The sequence below is a fragment of the Synchiropus splendidus genome, chromosome 11 (assembly GCF_027744825.2).
Source record: "Synchiropus splendidus isolate RoL2022-P1 chromosome 11, RoL_Sspl_1.0, whole genome shotgun sequence".
NCBI classification, from domain to species: Eukaryota; Metazoa; Chordata; class Actinopteri; order Syngnathiformes; family Callionymidae; genus Synchiropus; species Synchiropus splendidus.
Genome location: NC_071344.1, coordinates 14,120,284 through 14,143,318, shown reverse-complemented (window position 1 = coordinate 14,143,318; position 23,035 = coordinate 14,120,284). Strand labels below are relative to the sequence as shown.

The 23,035-nt window shown below is 42.2% G+C and overlaps 2 protein-coding genes across 6 annotated transcripts in view; one reads left to right on the top strand and one right to left on the bottom strand.

Annotated features, from left to right (window-relative positions):
• Positions 1 to 3,032: 3,032 nt before the first annotated feature.
• On the top strand, positions 3,033 to 22,561 carry ergic1 (endoplasmic reticulum-golgi intermediate compartment 1). 5 transcript variants are annotated; one of them, XR_008416099.1, is made up of 12 exons: positions 3,033 to 3,164; positions 7,705 to 7,766; positions 9,916 to 9,988; positions 11,593 to 11,687; positions 14,231 to 14,355; positions 14,676 to 14,780; positions 15,677 to 15,737; positions 15,827 to 15,927; positions 16,584 to 16,706; positions 17,754 to 17,958; positions 22,113 to 22,219; positions 22,308 to 22,561. XR_008416099.1 is itself a non-coding variant. In XM_053879281.1 (10 exons), the coding sequence occupies exons 1-10, from the start codon at positions 3,145 to 3,147 to the stop codon at positions 17,859 to 17,861; spliced, it is 873 nt and encodes a 290-aa protein (XP_053735256.1). In that variant the 5' UTR covers positions 3,033 to 3,144; the 3' UTR covers positions 17,862 to 19,192. The 5 variants fall into 5 exon arrangements, 1 of the variants encoding a protein (XP_053735256.1); XR_008416097.1 differs by having other exon boundaries at positions 22,113 to 22,561; XR_008416098.1 differs by lacking the exons at positions 22,113 to 22,219; positions 22,308 to 22,561 and adding an exon at positions 19,647 to 22,075.
• flt4 (fms related receptor tyrosine kinase 4) overlaps positions 21,362 to 23,035 on the bottom strand; it is a 36,070-nt gene continuing 34,396 nt past the window's right edge. The window contains exons 28-30 of the mRNA XM_053879280.1: positions 21,900 to 22,020; positions 21,757 to 21,842; positions 21,362 to 21,690 (exon numbers count right to left, since the gene is read on the bottom strand). Of these exons, the coding sequence (XP_053735255.1) occupies positions 21,513 to 21,690; positions 21,757 to 21,842; positions 21,900 to 22,020 (385 nt within the window). The 3' untranslated portion in view covers positions 21,362 to 21,512. The remainder of the gene's footprint in view (positions 21,691 to 21,756; positions 21,843 to 21,899; positions 22,021 to 23,035) is intronic.

Genomic DNA, 23,035 nt, shown 5'->3' with positions numbered 1-23,035 from the left:
GCGAGAACCTTCTGCCTGCGAGCGGTTTGAAGAGGGTTTATATACGGCTCACAGTTGTGAATGAACACGCCTGACGTCAGGCACCGCCCCTTCCTGGCGGCCGGCCACACCAGCTTGACGTCAGCGCGCGCACACGGTACATTGTGAACCAGCACGTACGCGGTCACGTGGACGCGGAACCCGGATTCCAAATGTTTTGGTTTTTGTTCCCCGCCGCGAAAAGCCATTCTCCCCCTCTTGTTTCTTTAGACGGTAAATTTTTGGGGTATTTAGTGGGGAAATCACTGTTCAACTTTGGCCTGGCGTTAGACAGCATTGAAGTTACAAATTAAAATATAGACGCATATTAAAGCCATAAAAGAAATCTAAGAAATAACCACTGACAAATTCATCATTTACGCAACATTAAACTTAAATAAAGCCGTTGTCGAGTGTAATACGATCTTTATTTATTTGAATTTAATGAATTGATTTGTTTTTTTAGGGATTGGTAAAAACATACACAAGAAGAATCACTTTTTATTAACAATAAACCTAATTCTAGTGTCAATAAGAAAAATGTTATTAGTTTGAAAAATTGTTACACAGAAACGATCACTATTGTTTTCATACTTTTTGTCTTCTGTTTCAAATTTCCATGATGTTATTGTTAGATTTCATCAATGACTTGCCTCTTGAGTTAGTTGACAAATAACAAGATAATAAGAAAATATCTGGCTCAGAGGCCATAAAAGTTTATTCTTTGTTTTTATTAGTCAGAGGTACATAAAGTTCAATGCCCCGTGAGCAAAGGCTAACCATAAAAGTTAATCACTGTATAGAAATATCACGTCCAGTAAATTTCCACACGCTGAGAAACAAAACACGAACCAGGAAGACAACAGCAGAGAGAGAGATGTCTCGACTGTGCATCTGTGGCGTAATAGAAAGAGATAAATTTACAAAATTGACAGAAAACACATCCCGGAAAACCGTTCTGTACGGTTGTGGTTGACTGACTCATAAATTGGAGCCTTGCTGTCTCATAATAGGGAAGTTGTAGTCATACTGACAAGGCGCCTGATCAAAGGAGGGTGTGCTCAGCTTAGTCAAACTAGTTATTTTTGTTGTGAAACTACATGTTTACAGAGCAAACTTTGAGGTTGTCTTGTGACTGCCTCCTGCCTCAAAGCTCCCTTGCAATTTAACTCTTGATTCATTAAAATCATTCCGTCATTGAATATCTATTAAACTGCAAGCGAGGTTGAATTCTTTAGATATTGTTTTGGAACAGAGAGCAGGATGTCATCCAGGCCATGGCACCATTCTCACTCCACTGCAACTGGAGCACTTTCAGTCCTGAGAATACACATTCAAGCCTTCTGTTTCACTTTAAACTTGATGTGTTTTGGTGTGAGAGCGGAAGAGGGGGAGGGGGGAATATTTTAGCGCACAAATGTAAACCAGTCACAATGGAGTGCAAGAAGTAGCCATCCAGTCTGAGTTCACACCCCAGTGAGATGAGTCAACCAGGAGGCACAAGCCAAGAAGAGGGAATATTACGACAAAGTGGAGGAGGGATTTGAACACACAGTGTACCTAAACAGCTTGTTCTAACTGTAGTTTTGTCATCACATAAATGATTTGGGGGGAAAACTTTTGTCAAAGGTCTGGTGTCACAGGATGGGAGAAGGGTTTGTTTTGTTAAGTTATTTTTAACAGGTATACTTTGATTGGAATGACTCAAAGTTGCATTTAGCAGCGTTTGAGTTTCATATTGTTTGAATCTGAATAAAACCAATGAATAAATGCTTGTGGGACTTTGGGGGCTGGGATCAAATTAACTTGTCAGATCTACATTAATATCAGCAAAACTGAAACTAGTTCACTATGACATCAAAGTAAAGTATTGAAAAAAGATCCCTCAAGAACAAATGCCGTCCAGACTTATCTAAAGATTCCCAGGACCTTGACCATATAATAGACCATATCAATATACAGACAGGGTGTTGTGATGTGGTTAAAACCAGGTCGGAGTAGCGAGCCATAGGTTTCCATTTTTAAATTGCCACTGGGAACCAAAAGCAGACCCAAACTTCTTTGTAGAAAGAGAAGTGAAACAGAGGCATTTCCTGTGTTGTGAACTTACTGTCACTTGCAGACGTCCCCTCCTGTTTACCGACATTGTCGCCATGACAAACAGCTGGGACACCGTGGGAAAACACAGGGACGATCCATGCAAGCCCAAGCCAATTTACCACAACTTGGTTTCGTTTCAGTTCAAGTGTACCGCACGAGTCTCTGACTGTGCTATAATACTTTTGTCTCGTCTACTCTTGAGACACAGCAGTTGACCTTTGGACCTTAAATGCTTCCAAACAGTTTAAAACAGTTCCAAATGTAAAACTAAATAGAAGAATAAAGAAGGAATATTTAATACTAATAATAATAATCTTAGAGCTGTATTTCAAGCTTTTGAGGACACTTTTTTTTTTTACCATTCAGCTGGTTCGACCCTTGACCACTTCATTGCCCTCAAGAAAGTTAAAGGTATTCAATAGAAAGTAGAGAATCCAGGCAGTAATGAGATGAAAATATTGTTTGACCAAACTATTATGAAACTTGCGAACCAAGTGGATGTGTTTATTGGAGCATCCTTATGATGTCATCGGTCTTAAAAGCATTGCACAATATTTTATTGCCGGCAGAATATTTCATGTATGGAACGCATTGACCAAGACGAATTTCGAGAACAATTTAGGTAGGTTTGGGAGCTCAGTAGAAAACCTCGTTTTACTAGTCTATGTAAATATATGAATGTAACCTATACTTCTCTTTGCTTATTTAGTAGCTTTGAAACACACATATTCAACGGCGAGGACGTTTTTTAAAGAATATTTTTATTTATTTTTTTTCTAGTTTTGTCTCCATTATTTATGTCTACGGGACGAACACATTAATTATTACAAATATATCACTTTTATATCACGTTTTTCGGGGAGGAAGTAGAATCACCCAAACCGGAAGACGCTGTCCGCCAATCAGAACGTGCAAAGCGTCCTAAGGTGACGTCAGCCCGGTACTGACGAACAGCCGGTAACGTTTTGTAGCCGTGTGCTAACCCGCCGATTTTTGTCTTCTTTCCCGGTCAAAGTTGCAAACATCATGACTTTCGATGTCAGGAGGTGAGTACGCCGCTTGAGCCGCGGCTACCGAGGGGACTTGCGGGGGCTCCGGTGTTCTGGTGAAGCCAAGTGAACTCGCCGTCTCGGTGACTCTGAAGGATGCTCTTAGCTTTGGATGCATGTCACATTCAGCCCGTGAAAGCTGCGTTTCCATTCATCCCCGCTTGCTTCGGCTGCGTTTGCTCATTTGCATGGAAGTCGTAACGGTGCCACAATGCCTGTTTGACAGCCTGGGTCGGTCTCAATTCACACATTGAAGTTTGAAAAGTCTCCCAGCAGCCCACTCTGCGACAACAGTCGGCCAATAAACAACCTTAAAAACAACACCATTGAAACCTGGACAATAGTGAGGCACCTCATTATCGCTCGTATACAACTATTGAAAGTGTCAATAACCGCACGACCCTATCAAAACAAAGGACAGGATGTCTGCACTCAGGTCCGCCACCTCTTTCCTTTACATGGAAAACTCAGTGGGTCTGTATCAATTCACTTTATAAACATGACTAAAGCCCATGGTTAAAGGCTGTAGAGGATCTATTGAGGAAGATATGCTAATATTTCAAATGATCTAATTTGCAATCACTACTAAACATTTTTTTTAATTGTATACCATTTATTTATTGAGTATACTACTATTGTGCTAAGCTTAAATATTGAGTTTGTATCTTCCTCTAGTAAATATATCATTTGTGTTAGTCTACTAATGAAACTCCTTTAAACAGTACAGTATTGTCTGTGAGTTTTTCAGTTGGATATGTATTTCTCAAAGTACTATGTTGAGAACAACACAACACAGTAGTTCAGAAATGGAGTCTGAAGCATGTGGTGGATTATATGTGTGTTGTTATATATATATATATATAAAATGCATACATGCTAAATGTGCTCCACCAGTTGCGTTTTACTGCATACACCAGTAGGCTTCTTTGAACAGAAACTGATGGTGTTCAATATTTATGTGTCGAGCAGTTTACAGAAGGTAGTCGAATTGAATAGGTCAACATGTTTACCTACAGGATCTGGTGCAAGGCATGTTTGAACAGCCACAGGCTATGGGATCATAACCGTCATGTGCTTGCCGCGTGGCCACATCCTGTTGACATCCTGCACTTAATATTGGCCCCCATGACTTATGCCTGATGCAACAGTGGTTAAATAAAACAATGGACTACTACGCATAGCTTCTGTGTGCTTGGCTGAATTTGCGTCCCTTAACTGGATTGTAAGTTTCCAAAATGGCATGCTTAGGTGTTTTTGTAACCGACAGCAAATATATTATGCAGCTCCGAAATATTCTGGTCACATTTTGTTATTCTTTTCATAATCATTGCTCATTGCCAGTTAAATTCTCATCTCATTACCACAACTCTTTAATATTACGAATATTACGATACTCGATCGTGCCATATTTTAGAAATATTTTCACTGAAATATCAACATCTTGATAGTGTGGACTTTATTTTAAGTTATATTTAAATTATATTGATATTTAATACACATAGAGATACAGATACTTGGATATGCTGCTGCGTTTGTGGCAAGTTTGATACTAACGTTTTCTTATTATGCACTGCCGTTGTGTTGTCGATTAAGGGAGCATTTCATTCTGCGTGCGGAATTTAACTGAATATCTAACTGGACTGATGTCAGACGAATTAACTCATTTTCACGCACATATTATTGTAGTTCATTATCTTGTTTTCCCCCTTAAAATGATGGTTCTTAATACAACATATTGCCTAACTTACAGTATCACAGTATATGGCAATGTATCGTATCACTACTCCTGTATCAAAATACATATTGCATGCATATAACATAAGATACCTGCCGATACACAGCCCTAGTTATGGCTCAGGTGTCAGATGTAGAACCACTGATAGTATCAACTGTGTCCACTTTGGTTCAAACAGTCAGGTGTTTGGTTTATGTCACCCAATCAGATTAAAGCATTTTTTGAGTTAGGATTGTGACATTAGCTGCATGTGAAACTGAGCAATAGCTTCATATGAACACAAAATAGGCTGTGATGGGGAAAAACAGTATCATGACGTCAAGTGAATCAGTATCAAATATATATTTTTAGTTTAATAGTGAATATTTCATAGGGTTGCATCAGTGAAATGAGTAAACTGTCGGGAAGCAGCAATCTCACATTAGGTTAAATAGTCTGAGCTAACGCGATGACACACTGTTTGCTCGTGTGATGAGATCATGGCAACATTTAGTAACCTCACGTATGTAGTCACTTGCTAACTAGATTTCAAAAGCCGTTTCTGGCAAGTAATCGGTGAAGTGACTGCTGACCGTTGTTGAGTAATTATGAATATCATGAGGGAGTTGTCTTAATGACTCCTTTATAGATGCTTATGAAAACATCCTCAAACTAAATGAAAAGGCGATGATCTGGTGGTGATTCATGACTTTATGGTTTATTTAATAATTCCTTGAAATACGACCCTGCGCTCTCGTATGCTGGCGTCAACACTGGGCTGCTGGTACGACATGTCCTCACTAACCACATAACATCTTTGCACGATTGCAGCTGAGCAAGCAGTGAGTGCAGGAAGTGACGGAAGGAGGCCAAACGTCTGCAATTCAGGAAATTAAAAAAAAACCTACAGACTGTGAGATGAACTCTTGAATGGCCAACACTGTCAATATCATAATTATTTAACATTTCTCACATGGTGTTATTAAATGACTTCTGTGTGACTATTACAGTTTTGTTCTTTCTCCTTGTGGGCGTTTAATTGGTTTTGCTCATGTGTGGCTTATTTTCATTTCCATAGCTCAACTCATTCCAATTGATTTGAGTTCTCTTCAGGATTGTTTTAAATGCATTTCAGTGTACATACTGTTTAAATTATACATCACTATTGTCACCTACCTTTCAGTGACCTCAATTTTTAGAATGAAACTCACTTCCTTGTATGTGGCTTAGCGCACAACAGTTTTCATGACGCTTGGTCGTCCCCTTTTTTATAACAGGACTAACCAAGCTACTTCCTGTACCACTCTTGCTGCTCTATGTGCATCATTTGTTTCTGTTCAGTTGCCCAAAAGTATCCAGTTCTTTTTTTTTTCACTCATTACATCATTCTCAGAGGAAGCTCAACCAATATTTCTGATTTTTGCATCTGATTTACAGTAGCTGTGTGATTACCCGGGAGATGCCTGAAATATTTTTGCTGGTCTCTATGAATTCCCTGAACCATCGTATTACCGGATCATCAAAAAGTTCTGGTAAATTTTCAATTATACCGTATACAAAAATAATAATAAACTGAAATAAAAAAAAATAAAGTTAAATTCCAACACTATAATATATTGCTGTTCAAGTGGAATATTGTTTGAGCTTCATAACCTGTGTCAATCCACTCTTTGCCTTAACCCAAATAGATTTCCTCAGGGCCAAATAAATACACATCAGCTTCAGGTTACTCTTGTTTTCCCACTATCGGCAATATGTGTTGTAAATTTGTTCAAGTTCCCTTAGATAAGCTGCAGCTAACTAACATTTGTACTCTTGCCTGAGAGAAGCCCACTGGAGAGGGAGGGGTTGGGAGCGAGATCACCAAACAAGACTTTCGAGAGTCTTTCTCACAACAACCTGTCTGTTGCTCCTGGGAGGTTGGCCCGGTTGGGTGGAGACGAGGTGAGGAAGGAAACTTTGTACAATTGAGGCCCATTATTCAGGAAGTGTGTGACTCCACAAGTATTCTGCTCCAGATACACAAGGCCTTATGAGCTCCACACCCAAACCCTCCATACGCCCCTGGCCTACATATCCTGCCTGGGCAGGATGTTAAGGCACAGCGCAATGCTTCTTAATACGTGGATGAAATATCAGTAGAGGGATGGTGCTATTACTCTTTTCAGACCTGGGGCTATTGAAGCAAATGCGCTGGGTTTGACCTGGCCTGAAAAGCAGTCCTTCAAACCCCTCCTTTCCATTACATCAGCGCAGATGATTTCACTCGCAGCTCACAATTGGAGAAATATGATCGTTTTGGTTGCATGTGAGGACACGAAGAAAGAAGACGGGGAGAAGTGGGTGGAACTGGTGGGTGAAAATATGTATCAGTCCCCAAAAAAGGGCATGCTGGAGAGATTACGAACTGAAACTTGATTTTTTTCCCCCCTTCACCCTGTTCCTCTTGTGTTACACAAGAGGGGTCAGCTGGTAATACTCAAGCTTGGCTTCTGATTCACTGACTTTCAAAACATCATCTCCCACCCTTCTGGTGGTGTGACAGTTTTGTTTATTCTCTCGCTCTTTGTTGTTGTTTGTTTTGTGTATCTGTGACCTGCTTACACTTCGCTGTCGGCGACCTTTTGTTTGGGCCGTGTCTGATGCAGCTGAAAGGAAGAGGTGTGACCATTTATTTAAGCCTATGCGGCAGTGGCTGAGGCCCAAAGTTAACATTCCACGAGTCTCGAGTAATAGTCCATGCTCGGGTCAGAACAAAATGTACATCTTGTAATGTTTACATTCCCTTTTCCTTTCTGATGGCTTCTCTTTTCTCCCCACCAGATTCGATATCTACCGGAAAGTGCCTAAAGATCTCACCCAGCCCACATATACGGGCGCATTCAGTGAGTGGAAATGTCCTTTTTTCATTCATCATTAATAGCCACTCTAAAGACTGAGTCAGGATACTTGTTTTCCTTAAATACCCTAAATATCTGTTCAAATGATCTGATCTGATCTGAAGAATTATGGATGAAATCATTAAGACCTAGCCTGAGCTGAACCAATAAGTTTGGCACGCACAACCATTTAACAGGGTGGGGGGGGGGTTGTAGATCATGTATGTGCTTGTCTGTTGTGAGAGTCAGTCAGAAAGGTGCTCTACCTGTTCTAGCCCTCAAGTATGTGCGGAATGATAATGGACATGCCTGCGTATTGACAGGAGACAATAAGTCATCAGTGGAAATCTAAGCGTTGCTCTTGTCAAGTCATGTGTGTTTCACCCTGTCATCAGTTAGTCATTGTGTACTCAGGGATTGGATCAATTGTTTACCGCTGCTCAGACCCAGATGACGCATCTTTTACTCCGTGCTGTCATTTTCTCTTTAGAGCATCATCAGCTGTTTTTAAATACAGGAGGTATTGGCCTCAAGATGGAAATGTGGCGGCTCGGCCAGTTCCTTCCTGGTAGTTGGCGAGAGAATGAAGGTCCTAAAGATAAACAGCGATTCCACTGGAGAGGAAGTGGATGGAAGTTCGTCCTGTTCTCAGTCAACACCTTTCCTGTCTCCATTCACTGTGTAGGGTTGTCGAGGGCACAGAGTTGTTGGCATTTTGAGGCTCGACCCCTGATTTCAAAAGGTCAAATTCCTCACCTCATGCACATTTGTTGCTCTGCTTTCAGAGAGATTCCAGTGAGTTCAATTTTCATGGTACATCTGTCTCACTACCGTGTGTTTTTACTCTTTTTAAATGGCTTTAGTCACAGTTTGAAGGTGAAATCTGTTAAACTTGCTTAGTACTGACTGTTTAATGAGTCTTTGAAGGACTTAAAAAAATACTGTTATCAGAGATGTGTTTCAAAGTCACGGTTTCTACCAGGAATTTCGCCCCCACCCTGGAACCCTTAAAGTGATTTGTCACACTTATGTTTGCATTTTGTCCTGATTTAAATGTTGATATTGAAGATTGAGAAAAAAATTGACGTTTTCAAGTTGATATTAATCTGTTATCTGATGGTTTTGAACTCGGTTTGCTGTACGTGTGGGCGTGCGTAATATGTGTGTGATTAATGAGACAGGGACGTTTTGTGGTTAAAAGATTTCAGCAACTTTAAGACAAAAAGGCACAAACTTGATCCAGTAAGTGTCGTCACAGTCGTTGATAAGAGGCTGAAAAAACGAAACCTTGGATCTGGAATCGGCTGGTTTTTGTGTATTTCAACAAGGAAATGGTGTAGATTGAAACGACAAACATGTTTTTGCTCACTTCCACTCTATGAAAAGCAACCCAAAGAGTAACTCATTCTCTCTAGCAGAATTGTCCCCTGTGTAGCTTTGATGAATGTGAATTGGTGTCATAGTGGCACTCCCTATTGTTTGTCAGTTAAACATTACCTTATGTAAAACCGGCAGTTTGGCTGTGACGCCCGTCCCAGGCCAAGGTCATGTGATCTCGGATCCCTGGAGATTGTTGCCATGTAAACACGCCTCACCTGCTGAGTGAGAGCTTTCCAGCCCAGGCTCTCGCCATACCAGCCCGACCACAGAGGCATCACTTCCTCCCATATTTATCCCAGCCGACACGTGACAACTATTTATATGAGAGTGTTCTTGATTATTTTGCCATATGAGATGAGACAGACAGCTTTATCACCTCTTTTTTGGTCCAAGACAAAACTGATTTTGACTCAGAGGGTTGTTTTTAAAGGTTGATGCAACTCTGTGCTGAAAGCCTTCTTAAATGAGGTCTTTGTCTGATGTGTGAAGCATGAGCTCACCCGGACCTCGGTGGTGTAATGCTGGCCTGCGGTGCTGCTGTTAATGTGTGATGCTTGTAGGTGGTTTGCTTCAAAACAAGCGTAATTGCAGATTTAAGGTGACCAATAAAGTGGTTATTTCAGGAACATTTTCGCATCGGATGTTGGTTTATTAGGTCACGCGTACTCCTCCTTCAGTTTATAATTCTACTTTTAAACCGTCGTATGTGACTCACGTGTGTTTGTTATTGGGTGTGTCCTTAAGGCTCATTTTTTTTATTTTTCTTTGTCCACAGTTTCCATCCTCTGCTGTGTCTTCATCCTCTTCCTCTTCCTCTCTGAGCTGACTGGGTTCATAGCGACTGAAATGTACGTATCTTTGTCTGGGAAATGCTCATACGATTTAGTAATTTCCTGCGTCATCAGCTGACTGAGAGATGTGTGAAACACACCTCATGAAGGTCAGTGGCTCCATCCGCTGTTGTAATCCTTGATTGGAGTTCATGAGGCAACAGCAAATGAGCCTTGCACACGTCACTTCTCGCAGTTGGTGCGTGGCGGCCATTTGCGCCCACGGCTTCCACACAAGTGTCTCAATCCTCCACAGATATAGCCTCCTTAATGATGCTATGCCACATCACGCTGGTTACATGTCGGCTAACACGAGTGTCTCAACCATGAGTCACGCTCTCTTTTTGAGGCCCAATTACAGGCACATTTCACCTTTTTCTTGGTGGTGATGTCAATTTTAAGTGTGAAATGATGTCAATTGTGTCATTTACCAGCTGCAATGAAAGATACGTGGTGGTCTGTCATGTATTTTAGAAGTGCCATTCCACTAGGGCGGTGTATTGGCAGGTATCTTTCGACACATACATCCCGATACAGGAGTGGTGACACTGTAAGTTCAGCAATATATTGTGATAAGAACCATCATTTTAAGGGGGGGAAATCAGATAATGCAGTACAATATTATGGGCATGAAGTCTTATGACGCAAGTCCAGTTAAATTTCACCCAGCAGAATGACTGGCTCTCTTAATCAACAAAATAAGTTCAGTGCACAAAAAAGAAAATATTAGTATTAAACATGCTACAAATGCAGTAACATATCCAATTATCTATATAACAAATATTGATATAGACGACTTGAAATCTTCTTTTTTCTATGGGCTTCTCCGTAGTAGGGTGGCCACAGTTGATCATCCTCCTCCATCTCACCCTGTCCTCTGCTTCCTCTTCTCTCAAACCTACAATCCTCATGTCTCCTTCACCACCTCCATCAATCTCCTCTTTGGCCTTCCTCTCCACCTTCTGCCTGGCAGTTCCAACCTAAACATCTTCCTACCAATGTACTGGCTCTCTCCCCTCTGTACACGTCTAAACCATCTCCATCTAGCCTCTGACTTTGTCTCCTAAACACCTGACCACATGTGCTGTCCCTCTGATCTACTGCTTCCTGATCCTATCCATCCTGCTCACTCCCAGAGAGAAGCTCAGCATCTTCATCTCTGCTACCTCCAGCTCTGCCTCCTGTCTTTTCCTCAGTGCCACTGTTTCCAAACCATACAACATTGTTGGCCTCACCACCATTCTGCCTGCACCTGCTTCTTCACCTCTTTCTCACACTCTCCATGGCCCTGAACAGTTGAGCCTCAGTACTTCAAACCCCCCACCTTCTTTATCTCTGCATCCTGTAACTTCACCTGTCCACTTGGCTCCCTCTCATTCACACACATGTATTATATATAGAGAACTTGCAATGTCAAGATAAATTCACACAATCAAGATGTCAATATTTCAGCAAAGATTTCAATACAATATCGCACAGTCAGCGTGAAATTTGAGCCTATCAACCCTGAGTTCCAGCATCAGAATATAACCTCTAATGCTCATTCATTACCATGGTTTTGTTTCTAAAACTTACTTGTCCAGTTGATTGTGGCTAACAATTGACTCTCTTTTCCCTCTCAGTGTAAATGAACTGTATGTGGACGACCCTGATAAGGACAGTGGTGGGAAGATAGATGTGAGTTTAAACATCAGTTTGCCAAACTTACACTGTGATTGTGAGTATATAAATATATAACGTTGACTTCTTCTTCACAACACTTTATATGAATGCTGTTTTCCATGTGTGATGTCACTTCTGCTGCTAATCAGGAAGCAACGTTTACGATGACCTGTTTGTCTCTGTAAATCATAAGCCAATGACTAAGCTAAAATAAGATTTTAATGCCCTCTCTGTTGTTTCCTGGTTGTGTTTTTTTGTGTACTTCATAGCATGTTAGCGATTGATATCCCTTTGCAGTGGCTTCTGCACCAGCTCTCTGTCTGAAAGCAGGCCAACTGGCTGATGCCAGGCCCCGAGCGCCGTCACCGGCTATTTATTCCCCTCCATGACTCCCCTTAGTAACTATGCTCACGATGACAAACCCACACCTCAAACAAAAGATGCCATATTCATGCGCGCTTCAGCCAAGGTTCGCCTCCGTTCAAAACGCAACACCTTTAGTCAAGCAAACCATGTCCAAAAATGGAAAAGCGAAGTGCGTGTGTGAAAAATGAAGCTCTACTCTGTGGAGTTTGGAGCGTGGACAAACAGATGTTGGCCATGTGCACAGTCGAGATCACTCATGACGTCCCCAAACAAAACATCAGCCAGTTCCAATTACAGCTCTGGAGAGTCATGCTTTTGCTTCAGTTTAGCAGATACATGGTCGTAGTGAGACGGAACTTCTCCAGCAAAGCTGCACCTAATAATTTCAGTCTTTTTCTCTGCATACAAAATATGACAAGTAACTGTGAAGAATTGTGGTTGTTCTCTGCGCTCATATGTGGACCGTTAAGTAGTTTGTGCTCTAAATTCTGATGTGAAGAAACTTGATATATAAGCTCAACATTTACATTCATCAATTTTATGAACTCTAAACATGTCTCTTCACATGTCTACAAAAACGTACTGTGAAGTTTCATGTGGTTTTGGATTTTTTTTTTGTGAGCTAAATTTATTCAAATGGAAACATTTCTGCGGTCACCAATTGTGCAGAGTTTACATCTGTGTTTTTTTTCCTCTGGTCATGAGATGACTGTTCAAACTGATTTGTCACCATTGAATTCATGTCTTTACTGAACAAGCTGATAGTGTTCGTCTGTTGGGGGTTTCTCTTTGGTTTTGCGGCTTTATTTCTGATAGAATTAGCTAATTACATGAACAGTGCTGGTAATGATCATATCGTTATTATTGCTAAGTTATTAATTAAATGTATTATTATTATAATTAATAATTTATTTTATAGTTACACTCATTCATATTCTTATTAATGATATTTATATGACGGTAAATGCATGTTTAGCTGGATAATAAAATTGGAAATATGTTCGTGGTGTATTTGTGGTTGACTCTGCCTCTCCATGAGATGTGACCCTTGACATGTGAATGGTGTCTGCTGTTTGTTGTTGACTACCCTGTCAACATACCAGTCACAGAAACATAAGACTCTCACAAATATAACTGACAAATCTCGGTGAAGTCCTTTGCCTCTGTAGAAACAAAATAATGAATACAATTCCAAAGAATGTCTAGTTGGAGGTGACGTCCCGCATCTTGGTCCCTCACATTTTCTTCATCCCCTTTCTTCCCCTGTCCTTTTTTTCTGGAGTCCACTTGAGATGTGTGACTTAATGGAAAAGCTCTTAATAACCTTATAATGATAACCCCCGATCCACTTGCACTTTTTCCTTTAAAAGGATGACAGGTCTGTATGTACACGTACAATGTGCCAGACTTCTATTTCTACTCTGTATTTTGGGGATCACCATGAAGAGGTTTAACACGACTCGAATGTCAAAGGTCAGCCCGGCGGTATGCCGAGGTCTAAGCATAGATCAGGCCGACGTCCCTCTCTGCTAACGGGCCAACACACAACCAGGCTCTGAAAATAGGCCACTGCCACCATGCCAGGGCACGACTGTGTGTCCATGTGTGTGTGTGTGTGTTTTTCTGCCTTCATGGAAAAACACAGACTGAGCATGGACTTTGTTTATTTATTTTGTGGGTCGTGCTGTGCGGTTTTAGACACTACCAGCATCAAATATTATTTTCATCTGTCAATGAATTATCAGCATGTTTTTATGCTGTGCTGCTGTTTAGAAATGTTTTGGTCATGTTGTTGTTGTCGATACCTTTTGTACAAAAAAGTGATCATTGTTTTTCCAATTTATTTCTCATATTATTTCCTTCGTTTCACCAAAAATGTCTTAATATATCATCCTGCTGTTCAGTGTAGCCATTTTCTTCTTCAAAAATAAAATTGCAACTTATTTTTCTGAAGACTGACGTGCATCATATGACTGGAGAGCTACAATAAGGAGGGATTAAATGAGGACAAAGAAAACGAAATGTTTGTAGATAATAAATCTGGACGGAAATACAATGAAATGGAAACCTGTTTCAACAACTCCATTGACTTCTCCTTATTTATGCCCTCATTTATTTCCTTGTTGTGGCACTCCTGTGAGTCAGTCACTTATGATCATGAATATTATGGCCTGGCTCTTTGTTATATTGATGTTCTCTTGCTGACACAAGGGTCAATATTTTTTCCCCCAGTGGTGGGTCTGGACATCCAGGATGAGATGGGCCGCCATGAAGTCGGTCACATAGACAACTCGATGAAGATCCCTCTGAACCAGGGAGACGGTTGTCGCTTCGAAGGAGAATTCACCATCAACAAAGTAATTATTTTCTAACGTTCCACACTGAATGATTTTAATGTTGACAAGTTCATTCAACAGGAAGTGGCGTCATGACTTTGTCCTGAGAAGTTCATTCATAGCAAAGGTTTTCCAACCCTCATAAAATCATTAACCCGCCAGTCGGGCATTAAAGCGTCGCCGCTGGTGGAATAATTAGCAAACCCGTCACGCCGGGGAATTAGTTTTTCCCTGGGAAGGGAACTTGTGGGTTCCAGCTGAGTGCATGTGCGTCCAGCGTTTGTCATTAGTGGGCCAAATGTGTTGCAGGTGCTCTAAGATACGTATGTGTGCGCCTGCAGGTGCCAGGAAACTTCCATGTATCGACTCACAGTGCAACAGCCCAACCCCAGAGTCCGGATATGACGCACACCATCCACAAGCTGGCATTTGGGGAAAAGCTGCAGGTACACGTGTAGCTGATGGAAACTGAGGAACCATACTGTGAAATGCTCGACAGATTGAGGGGTCTCCATATACCTGAGAAATACCTGCTTTATTTGATATATACTGTATGTGCTTGCTGTGTGGAAGCATAACGTCTATACATTACAAAGAAAGGATCCCAGATGTAAAAGCTTGGGCTGGGACTTGAATTACAGAAAAATATTATACCGTAAAATCAATCCAAATAACACAGATTGATATTCTTAATGGTTTCTTTCACTGGGAATATTTTTCAGTTGCTCCCCATTATACGAGTGACGTCATGACCAACACATCCATGATGATGCCGTTCAACGGCAAATTCATTTTAAAAAAATAAAAAAGTATTTTGTGTAGTGTATAGCCACAAAGTGTACTATGTATATAAAGAGTTCCATCATCACTGGAGCTCTTCTACCCTGATGTTTGCCTGCACAGATTGAATTTAAATTTGATAAATCTGGTGTCAAATATTCTGATGGGTTTTTTTTTTAATCCAGTTGCACCCTAGTGCAAGTCTTTTTTTACCACCATAAAATAAAGCCAAAGCCAACTGTAATATTTTGTTTTGTTCTCCAGCTCTTACAAATGGGACTGTGTTGTTTTTGTATATCTGAATTCCAGACGAGACGTTTTGAAATGGCTTTTTTTCCTCCAACCTTGCTGTAGTGGAAATACTATTCGCCCATGTGGGGATCAGGATTTAAGAGTCAGAGCCACAATGATTTATTGACAGCTGTAGTTATAAATATTATCATGATTCCAAAATATTTCACATGCTTTCTCAATTTAATGAGAGACTCCTCAGGAAATGCAAAATCAAATCAAAAGTAATGTTATTTTATTCTCTGATTTTGGGTTCTTTTTCTTCACACAGGGTCTAAAAGTTCAGGGTGCTTTCAACGCACTTGGAGGCGCTGACAGACTGTCCTCTAATCGTAGGTGTTTGCGTTTCCGTTGCCCTTGTGTGTCTGAACGTTTGCATGTTTTTAAGAAATATTTTTCTGTCTCTCCGTTTCCACTGCAGCTCTGGCGTCACATGACTACATCCTGAAGATCGTTCCGACAGTCTATGAAGATCTGTCGGGCCGACAGAGGTTTTCTTACCAGTACACAGTGGCCAACAAGGTATCAAAATCTCCTGGTGGTTATGTCTTATCGCCGTCTTTATTTTCCTTCCTAATGTGGCGTGTTGAAGCCAAAATGCCAGGCGAGCTAGTAGTCTCAACATGTGCTCTGACCTGAGAGCCAACACTTGCCCCTAGTGATGGGGATGATGTCAACAAGCCATGAAGACAATTCCTAGAACTGTGATGTCGGTTGGCTGTGGGTTTAAATTTGAAGTAACAACAGTGGCGATCAGCCATGGGGAAGAGTATCCCCGAAGATTCTTTTCACATGACATTTAAGGACTCTGCACAGGCTTGATGCATGAGGTCCAATTCTGATCTGTTTACTCCCTGTGGCCCCAAATTTCAACATTCCTTCCATGTACAATCCTCCTGGTTCACAGATGGATCGCTTTCCTGCTTCTCTTGAACTGTCATTACATCATCACTGTCCGTCATCTGAGTTGTATTAAGTCCCGGATTCATGCTAATTTAGTCATTTGTGACTTTAGTGGTTGTATACTAAACAAATCCTGCCGTGACTCATAAACTGGGCGTCCAAATTTGATGGATGAAGCCCCAGATCTTTGCGAACGGATTGTTAGCTGTCCTGTTCCTCATCATGTGATGGAGCCCAGAAATCCAAATGAGTAACAATGGTTCTCTCCCACGCAGGAATACGTCGCGTACAGCCACACGGGCCGGATAATCCCCGCCATCTGGTTCCGTTACGACCTCAGTCCGATCACAGTCAAATATACAGAGAGGAGACAGCCGCTGTACCGCTTCATCACAACAGTAAGTGATACTTAGGAATATTTTTCACTGTTGCACCGATCGCCTTTTTCTGACCGATTAATGTATTTTTTTTAAAGTCCCAATTGACGATTTTTGTTGATTAAGTAACTTGAAGTGTAATGGTACTGAAATGCTGTAATGTGGTCGTACACTTCTAGTTTTGGGGAAAAAATGCCATCAGTGCATCCCTTGCAACGCTTTGCTTCACGTGTAAATCTGTGTGTTGCTACATGAAGGATATTCACACAGAGAGAACAGGTATACTGTAGAGTTTCCATGGTTCTGTACTAAGGCTGTGTTGGCAGGAATCCTGCGATATGATATGTGTATCTGTATCATAAAAGAACGGCTCCATATGCTTCAAAAAGTAAATTGAAAATTGTGTACTTCGTTTTTTATAAAGTTAGTGTTTGAGCGTGGCACATCTTACAGATAACATGGCTCTTCTACTGTTGTCAACTACTGAAAAACACAAACTTATCCAAATGTTTATTAATGTAATATCGATGTAGGGTAGAGAAAACATTGAAACCAGTATCGCAGTACGTGAGCTTATTGCTATTTTATTATGTCCCTATTCAGTTCTGTGAGGATGAAGATTAATGCCTTGGTTGTCGTGTTCGGCTTCATAAACAAGGCATTTAGTCGGAGTCTTCTGTCTTTCTTTTCTTCTGTAACAAAGGCATTGTGCCATCACGGATCCCTACTGGGCCTCTGAACCGGTTTGGACCTGCTGTGGTCTGACCACCTCATCAGGAAAGTTTTTCAGGCCGAGATGACGAGTCGATTCATTCGTCGCTTTTTGCCTTTTTGTGTAAAGTTCATGATGACCTAAACGCACAAGCAGCAGATGAGTGTCCTTAAAGTGTGATGATGAGTCACGGCCATGGATTGTGAGTCAGTTTGCCTTCACTGAAGTCCAGCTCACGCTCAGATGACGGAATAATGCATCGCTTCGATTCCGCCAGATTAAAAACAGCTGATATGGAGCCATTCTGAAGCCATATAAGTAAATATCAGGAGACTGAACCGCGCTGTCTATTTCAGATCTGTGCCATCGTAGGAGGGACCTTCACGGTCGCAGGCATCATCGACTCCTGCATATTCACCGCGTCAGAGGCCTGGAAGAAAATCCAAATTGGAAAAATGTCCTGAAGACTGCTCCTCCACTCTTCTCACGACTTATTTATGTGGCCTGGAAGTTACATCTCCTAGTTCCATGAATGAAGTGGATCTAACTACCAGACCTCAGGTCAGTTGCCTATGCTCCCCTCCAGTTCCATCTGAGCTGACCACAGCCACAGATGCTCACGGTCATGTGTCCCCCGAGACTTCAGATGTTCCACTGTTACTGGGGAGGAAGGCTCTAGTGTCGAACCATTCAAGCTGATGTTGAAGGGCTGTTTTGTTGTTGTGTAGTTTTGCACCATGTCCAAGGGTCACCCGTCATCCATGTGTTAATAATTCAAGGAAAAACAAACTTTCAGTTATTGATATAAGAATTATTAAGTTCAGAATACACAAATAATTTCGAATTGGAATTCACCTTTTTGTGTGTTTTCTTGAGAATAAAAAAAACAAACATTTGTATTGCACAAATGTGACCATGTGGTTGAACCAGTAGAATATAAATGCACAGATGACCTTCCGACACAAATACACTATCATACTGCGTATTTCTGATTCACGATCGGCTCTGATGAACTGTGATTGTATTTCCTACCGTTTGATGATGACAAGTCAAATCCAAGTCCTTTCATTTCATGTTACTTTAGTCACACATTTCACTGTTACCATGTCTGTAAATTACAATTTTACCTTTGGTGTTCCAGCTGATTGTCGTCGGCAGAAAATGAAGTGAATGTTTATTTTTCTTATTTTTAAGCGGTACTGTTCATTTTATACTGTCGAAGGGATTTTGTTTTTTTCTCCTCACTTTTTTCCTTTTTATTTTTTTTTATATTTGAATTTCCTCTGGATCGGTGATGATTAAATCGATTTCCCTGATAGTGGTCCTCTGCTGTGATGTTGTGTGTCCAGTTTGTGCACCTGAAGTGGTGGTTGTGTTTTGCTGAATATGCTGACTCCAACGTTTTCTGACACATCTTTGAAGTTACAAGACAGATGACGGTGTTGGAAATGGAGGCACGAGGCAGTGCGGTGGCCAACTGTAGCCGGCGTTAGCATGTGAACCAACCTGTGGGGCGAGGTCATCGCTCTTCATTATCATTTGTTTAGCAAGCGATCGTTCACAACTTGTTGTGCACACGTTCACAGTAGTTAGAGAACACAAAGGACGCCACTCTATTGTGATAGGGCTCTTCAGTGGCATGGTTAGGAGTGCGCCTCAGTTGGGCTGGGGGCGGGTCCTGGTGGCACTTTGAAAGCCTTCAGATACTGGCTGAGGTGTGTTTAGAAAGAGCACGTTCACATGCGATTTTCACTGTAAAAAATATACGTTTCCTTTAATGTTTTTTTTCCTTGTTTCTCCAGAATGTGTCGAGAATGACTCCGGTTTGGCCCCTGAGCCGTGAGTTTCTGATCTGAAGGGTCCAACGTTGGTCGTAAGGAAGTGTGATTGAGGAGGACTGGAAAATGATCCACCTTTTGTTTTGTGTTTTGTTTCTGTGGCCAACCGGTCAGAGAGATACTGGTTACACAATGTAACCGCAGCTCTATGAAAATGTGTGTAGTCCCCTGAAACTTCACGTAAAAGTGACGTCGTAACACTTCTGAAATAGATTTTTATGATTTTCCGCGCTGACGCGTCCCATATACAACCAGCTTCTGATGTAAGTGATGGGTTAAATATTGCTGAAGGTTTATTGAGACGGTGCCGCGGCTGTTGTAGCTAACTCAGGGCGTTGACGCACTTCACTCATGGTTTGTTGCAACAGACAGATAATAGTCAGTTGACCTCGTTGTGTTTTGCCTCCTCAGCCATTTTGCATCCTCTGGTGACCTTTGCACCTCTTCTGCCGTATTATTACCTTGACTGGTGCGTTGAAGTGGACTTCAGACGCAGACGCTGCTTATTTCCCCTCATCTGGCTGCATGCCGACTCTGTCGTGTCAGAGCGACTCGTGCTGACGTGACCGTGACTGGTGACTCCTGTGTCCCGGCCTGAAAACTCCCTGGATTCCCCTCTGAGCTGCTCTTCTTGAGTCCAACTGAATGTGACGATGTAACCTACAAACTGCTTCTCAAAGCCTTGACTATGACAGTAAAACAACGATCGAGTCAATCTTGACTCAGAAGTTCGGTGGGCAGTTTCTTCTCAATCAAAGAGAGTTTTTTTTAGGTGAATGGTTGCTCAGGTTTTCAAAGCCAGGACCTAGAAATGTGGATGGACAGACAAGTAAGACTCAGGCAAGGAAAAAGATCTATCTACTGAGCTGTCTCTCAGAACCTCCAGAGATATGCCTCTAAACCAGGGATGTCAAAATTGTGGCCCATGGGCCTTTTGCAGCCCTCAGGAAATGGCTTTGTGGCCCACCCCTGGGCATGGCCCCCACAAGGCCCTCCCTTTTGGCCCAAAGCGAGATGCATAGAAATCACTGTATAAGCAAATTCCAGTGGGTGACGTTTAGGCTTTACATTGGAATGATGGACCTAAATTCCAGTGCAGATACACTACAAATGTACTTGGAATTTGGTTGCGTTTTTACTCATGGTTCCACGGTGACTTTACCATACCTTTGGTCCCAGGAGACCACGCAAATGGAACACAGCTTAAACACAGACTGAGCTGGGTGCAGTTTCTGTTCAGTTGTTAAGGCTTAATTTAGGATCAGTTTCCGCCGCGGTTCGGACCGGACAACACATTTTAGGCAGCCTACAGGATCTTATCTTCCTTCTACAAAAGGTCATATCCTTTTAGGGAACCTTAATGGCCTCATGAAACGACATGGCAGGCTAACTTTTGGCCCCAAGGCCTTGTGTTATGTGCTCTAGTTCAAGACTAAAAAAGGGTGACATGGACACTGCTGATAGGAAATCAGTTGCTCCAGGTCTGGAGGGTTCAAGTATCTCGAGGTCTGGATGAGTAATGGAAAGATGGACCCGTCGTGAGTCAGCGAGGAGCTGAGCCACGGGGCAGAGCTCTTGATTTACCTGTCGATCCTCATTTGTTCTGTCGCCCCTGGTTCCCGGCGGTGACATAAGAAAGAAGAGACGAGGCTGGAAGGATCTTGTGTTGAAGTTGCTCTGGCGTCCAGTCAGGATACCACCGAGACGCCTCCCCGGTGAGGTGCTCCACAGGCGCCCCAGGGCAGACCCTGGACCCGCGCGTGGGGATTATGTTTCATGCTTGGCCGTGGACATTCTCCCAGAAGAGCTGGACTAGGGGTGGGGGGGGGCCATCGTTCCCTAATGTCTGGACCAAATAGAAATGAATGTTCCAAGATGATCAAGTTGATCCTCATATGTAGATTGGGTCTAGCAGCCCAAGTCAGCATTCAATCTGGGATTAGATTTTTCTTTATTTATTTTGTGCTTGTGGAGAGAAATTGGGTAACAATTGTGGAGTGGGGTGTGTCCAAGCCCACTGTCTAATCCTGATTCAAATGCTGGATTCAAATATTTAGGTCGAGCTTTAACCATAACCATAAGAAATAATGGAACCACTAGTGAATACATTCATTTATTTTCCCAATATGAGTCATAGTTCGTGCAGAAAAAGTACTCTGAAAAGGTAAAAAAAAACATGGGCGCCGCTGTTTTCGTCGCGATGATGCCCCCTCGTGGTTGGTAGGAGAAACGTCAGTTCCACAACAGTTCAGGATTAAAATTGAGATACATCTTCGGTTAAACAGCGGAGGAAGGCAAGAAGGTGGAGTCCGCAGCGGAGAAGAAGCCGTCCTCGGACAGGCGGCCGTACTCGTTGTTGTAGAAGGTCTGGCCGCTCATCTGGCTGAAGAAGTTGGAGCCCAGTGAGCTGTCGGCTGCTGTGAGCGGCTCAGTGCTGCTGCTGCTGCTCATGCGGCTGGAAGGAAAGAAAGCTTCATCAGAGAACGCCACTCCAGCCGACCTGTTGTTGACGGACATGAACCTTTTGTAGACGCCGCGTCTGTGCTTGTGCTCCACTCTCTCCAACTCGTCCGAGGCCAGAACCATCCCGCTGTCGGTCTGGTTGTCCTGAGGAGACGGACACGTGACCGTCGCCACCAAGTTGGTGGGAATTAAACAACTTACTTGTGTCGCCTGTGGCTGCGTCTCCAGTGGCAGCTCTTCAAAGGTCTCCACTCGGGGTTGGCATGTTTTGGAGGATCCCACAAACACAGAGCCGGAGAAGGGCATGCAGTTGTAGTACCTGCTTCGGATGATATCAGGAGGTCCGTCAGATGTGGGGGATTATTTGAGGTGGAAAATGGCAGGAATGAAGCTTTTAAATCTGTTTGATCAAAGGTCATCGCAAGGTCGGCCTCAGGCAGTGGCGACACTTGAAAAGGAAAGTTCCCTCCGCATCATAAAGCCACACGTCAGTCGCTAATCCGAGAGCCTGTGACCTCCAGGTAAGTGAAACGTTGTTGAACTAAAGACCATTCCAGCCACAGCTGTTGGTTTCTGGACATCGGGGCTTCACAGCTGCTCTGCCTGCAGGTTCTTAAAACAGGTCAGAATAGAACAAGATCCTCGAAGCCGTGCAGGTCTGTTGTGGTGAAGAACGAGCTGAGCTAAGAGGCAAAACTTCCAGTGATAACTTGGGTTGCCAACTCAGTGAAAGTGTGGTTCAAAGCCGGAGTCGAAGGAACAGTTGGTGAGCTGAGACACGCATCGTGGGACAAACACTCTTGGTTCATGTCGGAAATATTTTGTGAATAAATAAATAAATGAATAAAATGGCTGTTGACCCAATAACCAAGTATCCCCCTTTTATTTCGGGAGAAGATGTGCATGAGGATGATCTGGGACCAAATCATCCTGTATGAATCTGATACTAAATATTTAAGATCCATGAGTTTGTCCTAAATGGAGATTTGCTGCTTCACGAATCAGTGTCCTCATTCAAAGCTCAGTAGGCGGCGCTGTTGAGTCAAATGTTTCAATTCAACAGTTGCTTGAAGACAAATACTCTAAATACTTAATAAACCATACTTGTACGGCAGATCAGAGGTGGGTAAAGTGCGGCCACATGTGGCCTCTAGAAGTCAGTGAAAAACAAAAAAAGAAAAAAAAAACAATCAATAAAAATAAAATAATATACAGTGGTACCTCGGTTTTCGAACGTCCTGGAATTCGAACAAATCGGAGTTTGACAAAAATTTCTAGATTTTTTTGTTTCTGATTTCGAACGAAAATCCAGAACTGGAACGCCCCCGAAAAAAGCA

What these genes read in the sequence shown, in the direction of transcription:
- ergic1 (XM_053879281.1), top strand. Translation starts at nt 3,145, where the DNA reads ATGACTTTCGATGTCAGGAG. An exon ending in CATTTGGGGAAAAGCTGCAG is followed by an intron (nt 14,781 to 15,676) that starts GTACACGTGTAG and finishes TTCTTCACACAG; the next exon opens with GGTCTAAAAGTTCAGGGTGC. An exon ending in TGTACCGCTTCATCACAACA is followed by an intron (nt 16,707 to 17,753) that starts GTAAGTGATACT and finishes TGTCTATTTCAG; the next exon opens with ATCTGTGCCATCGTAGGAGG.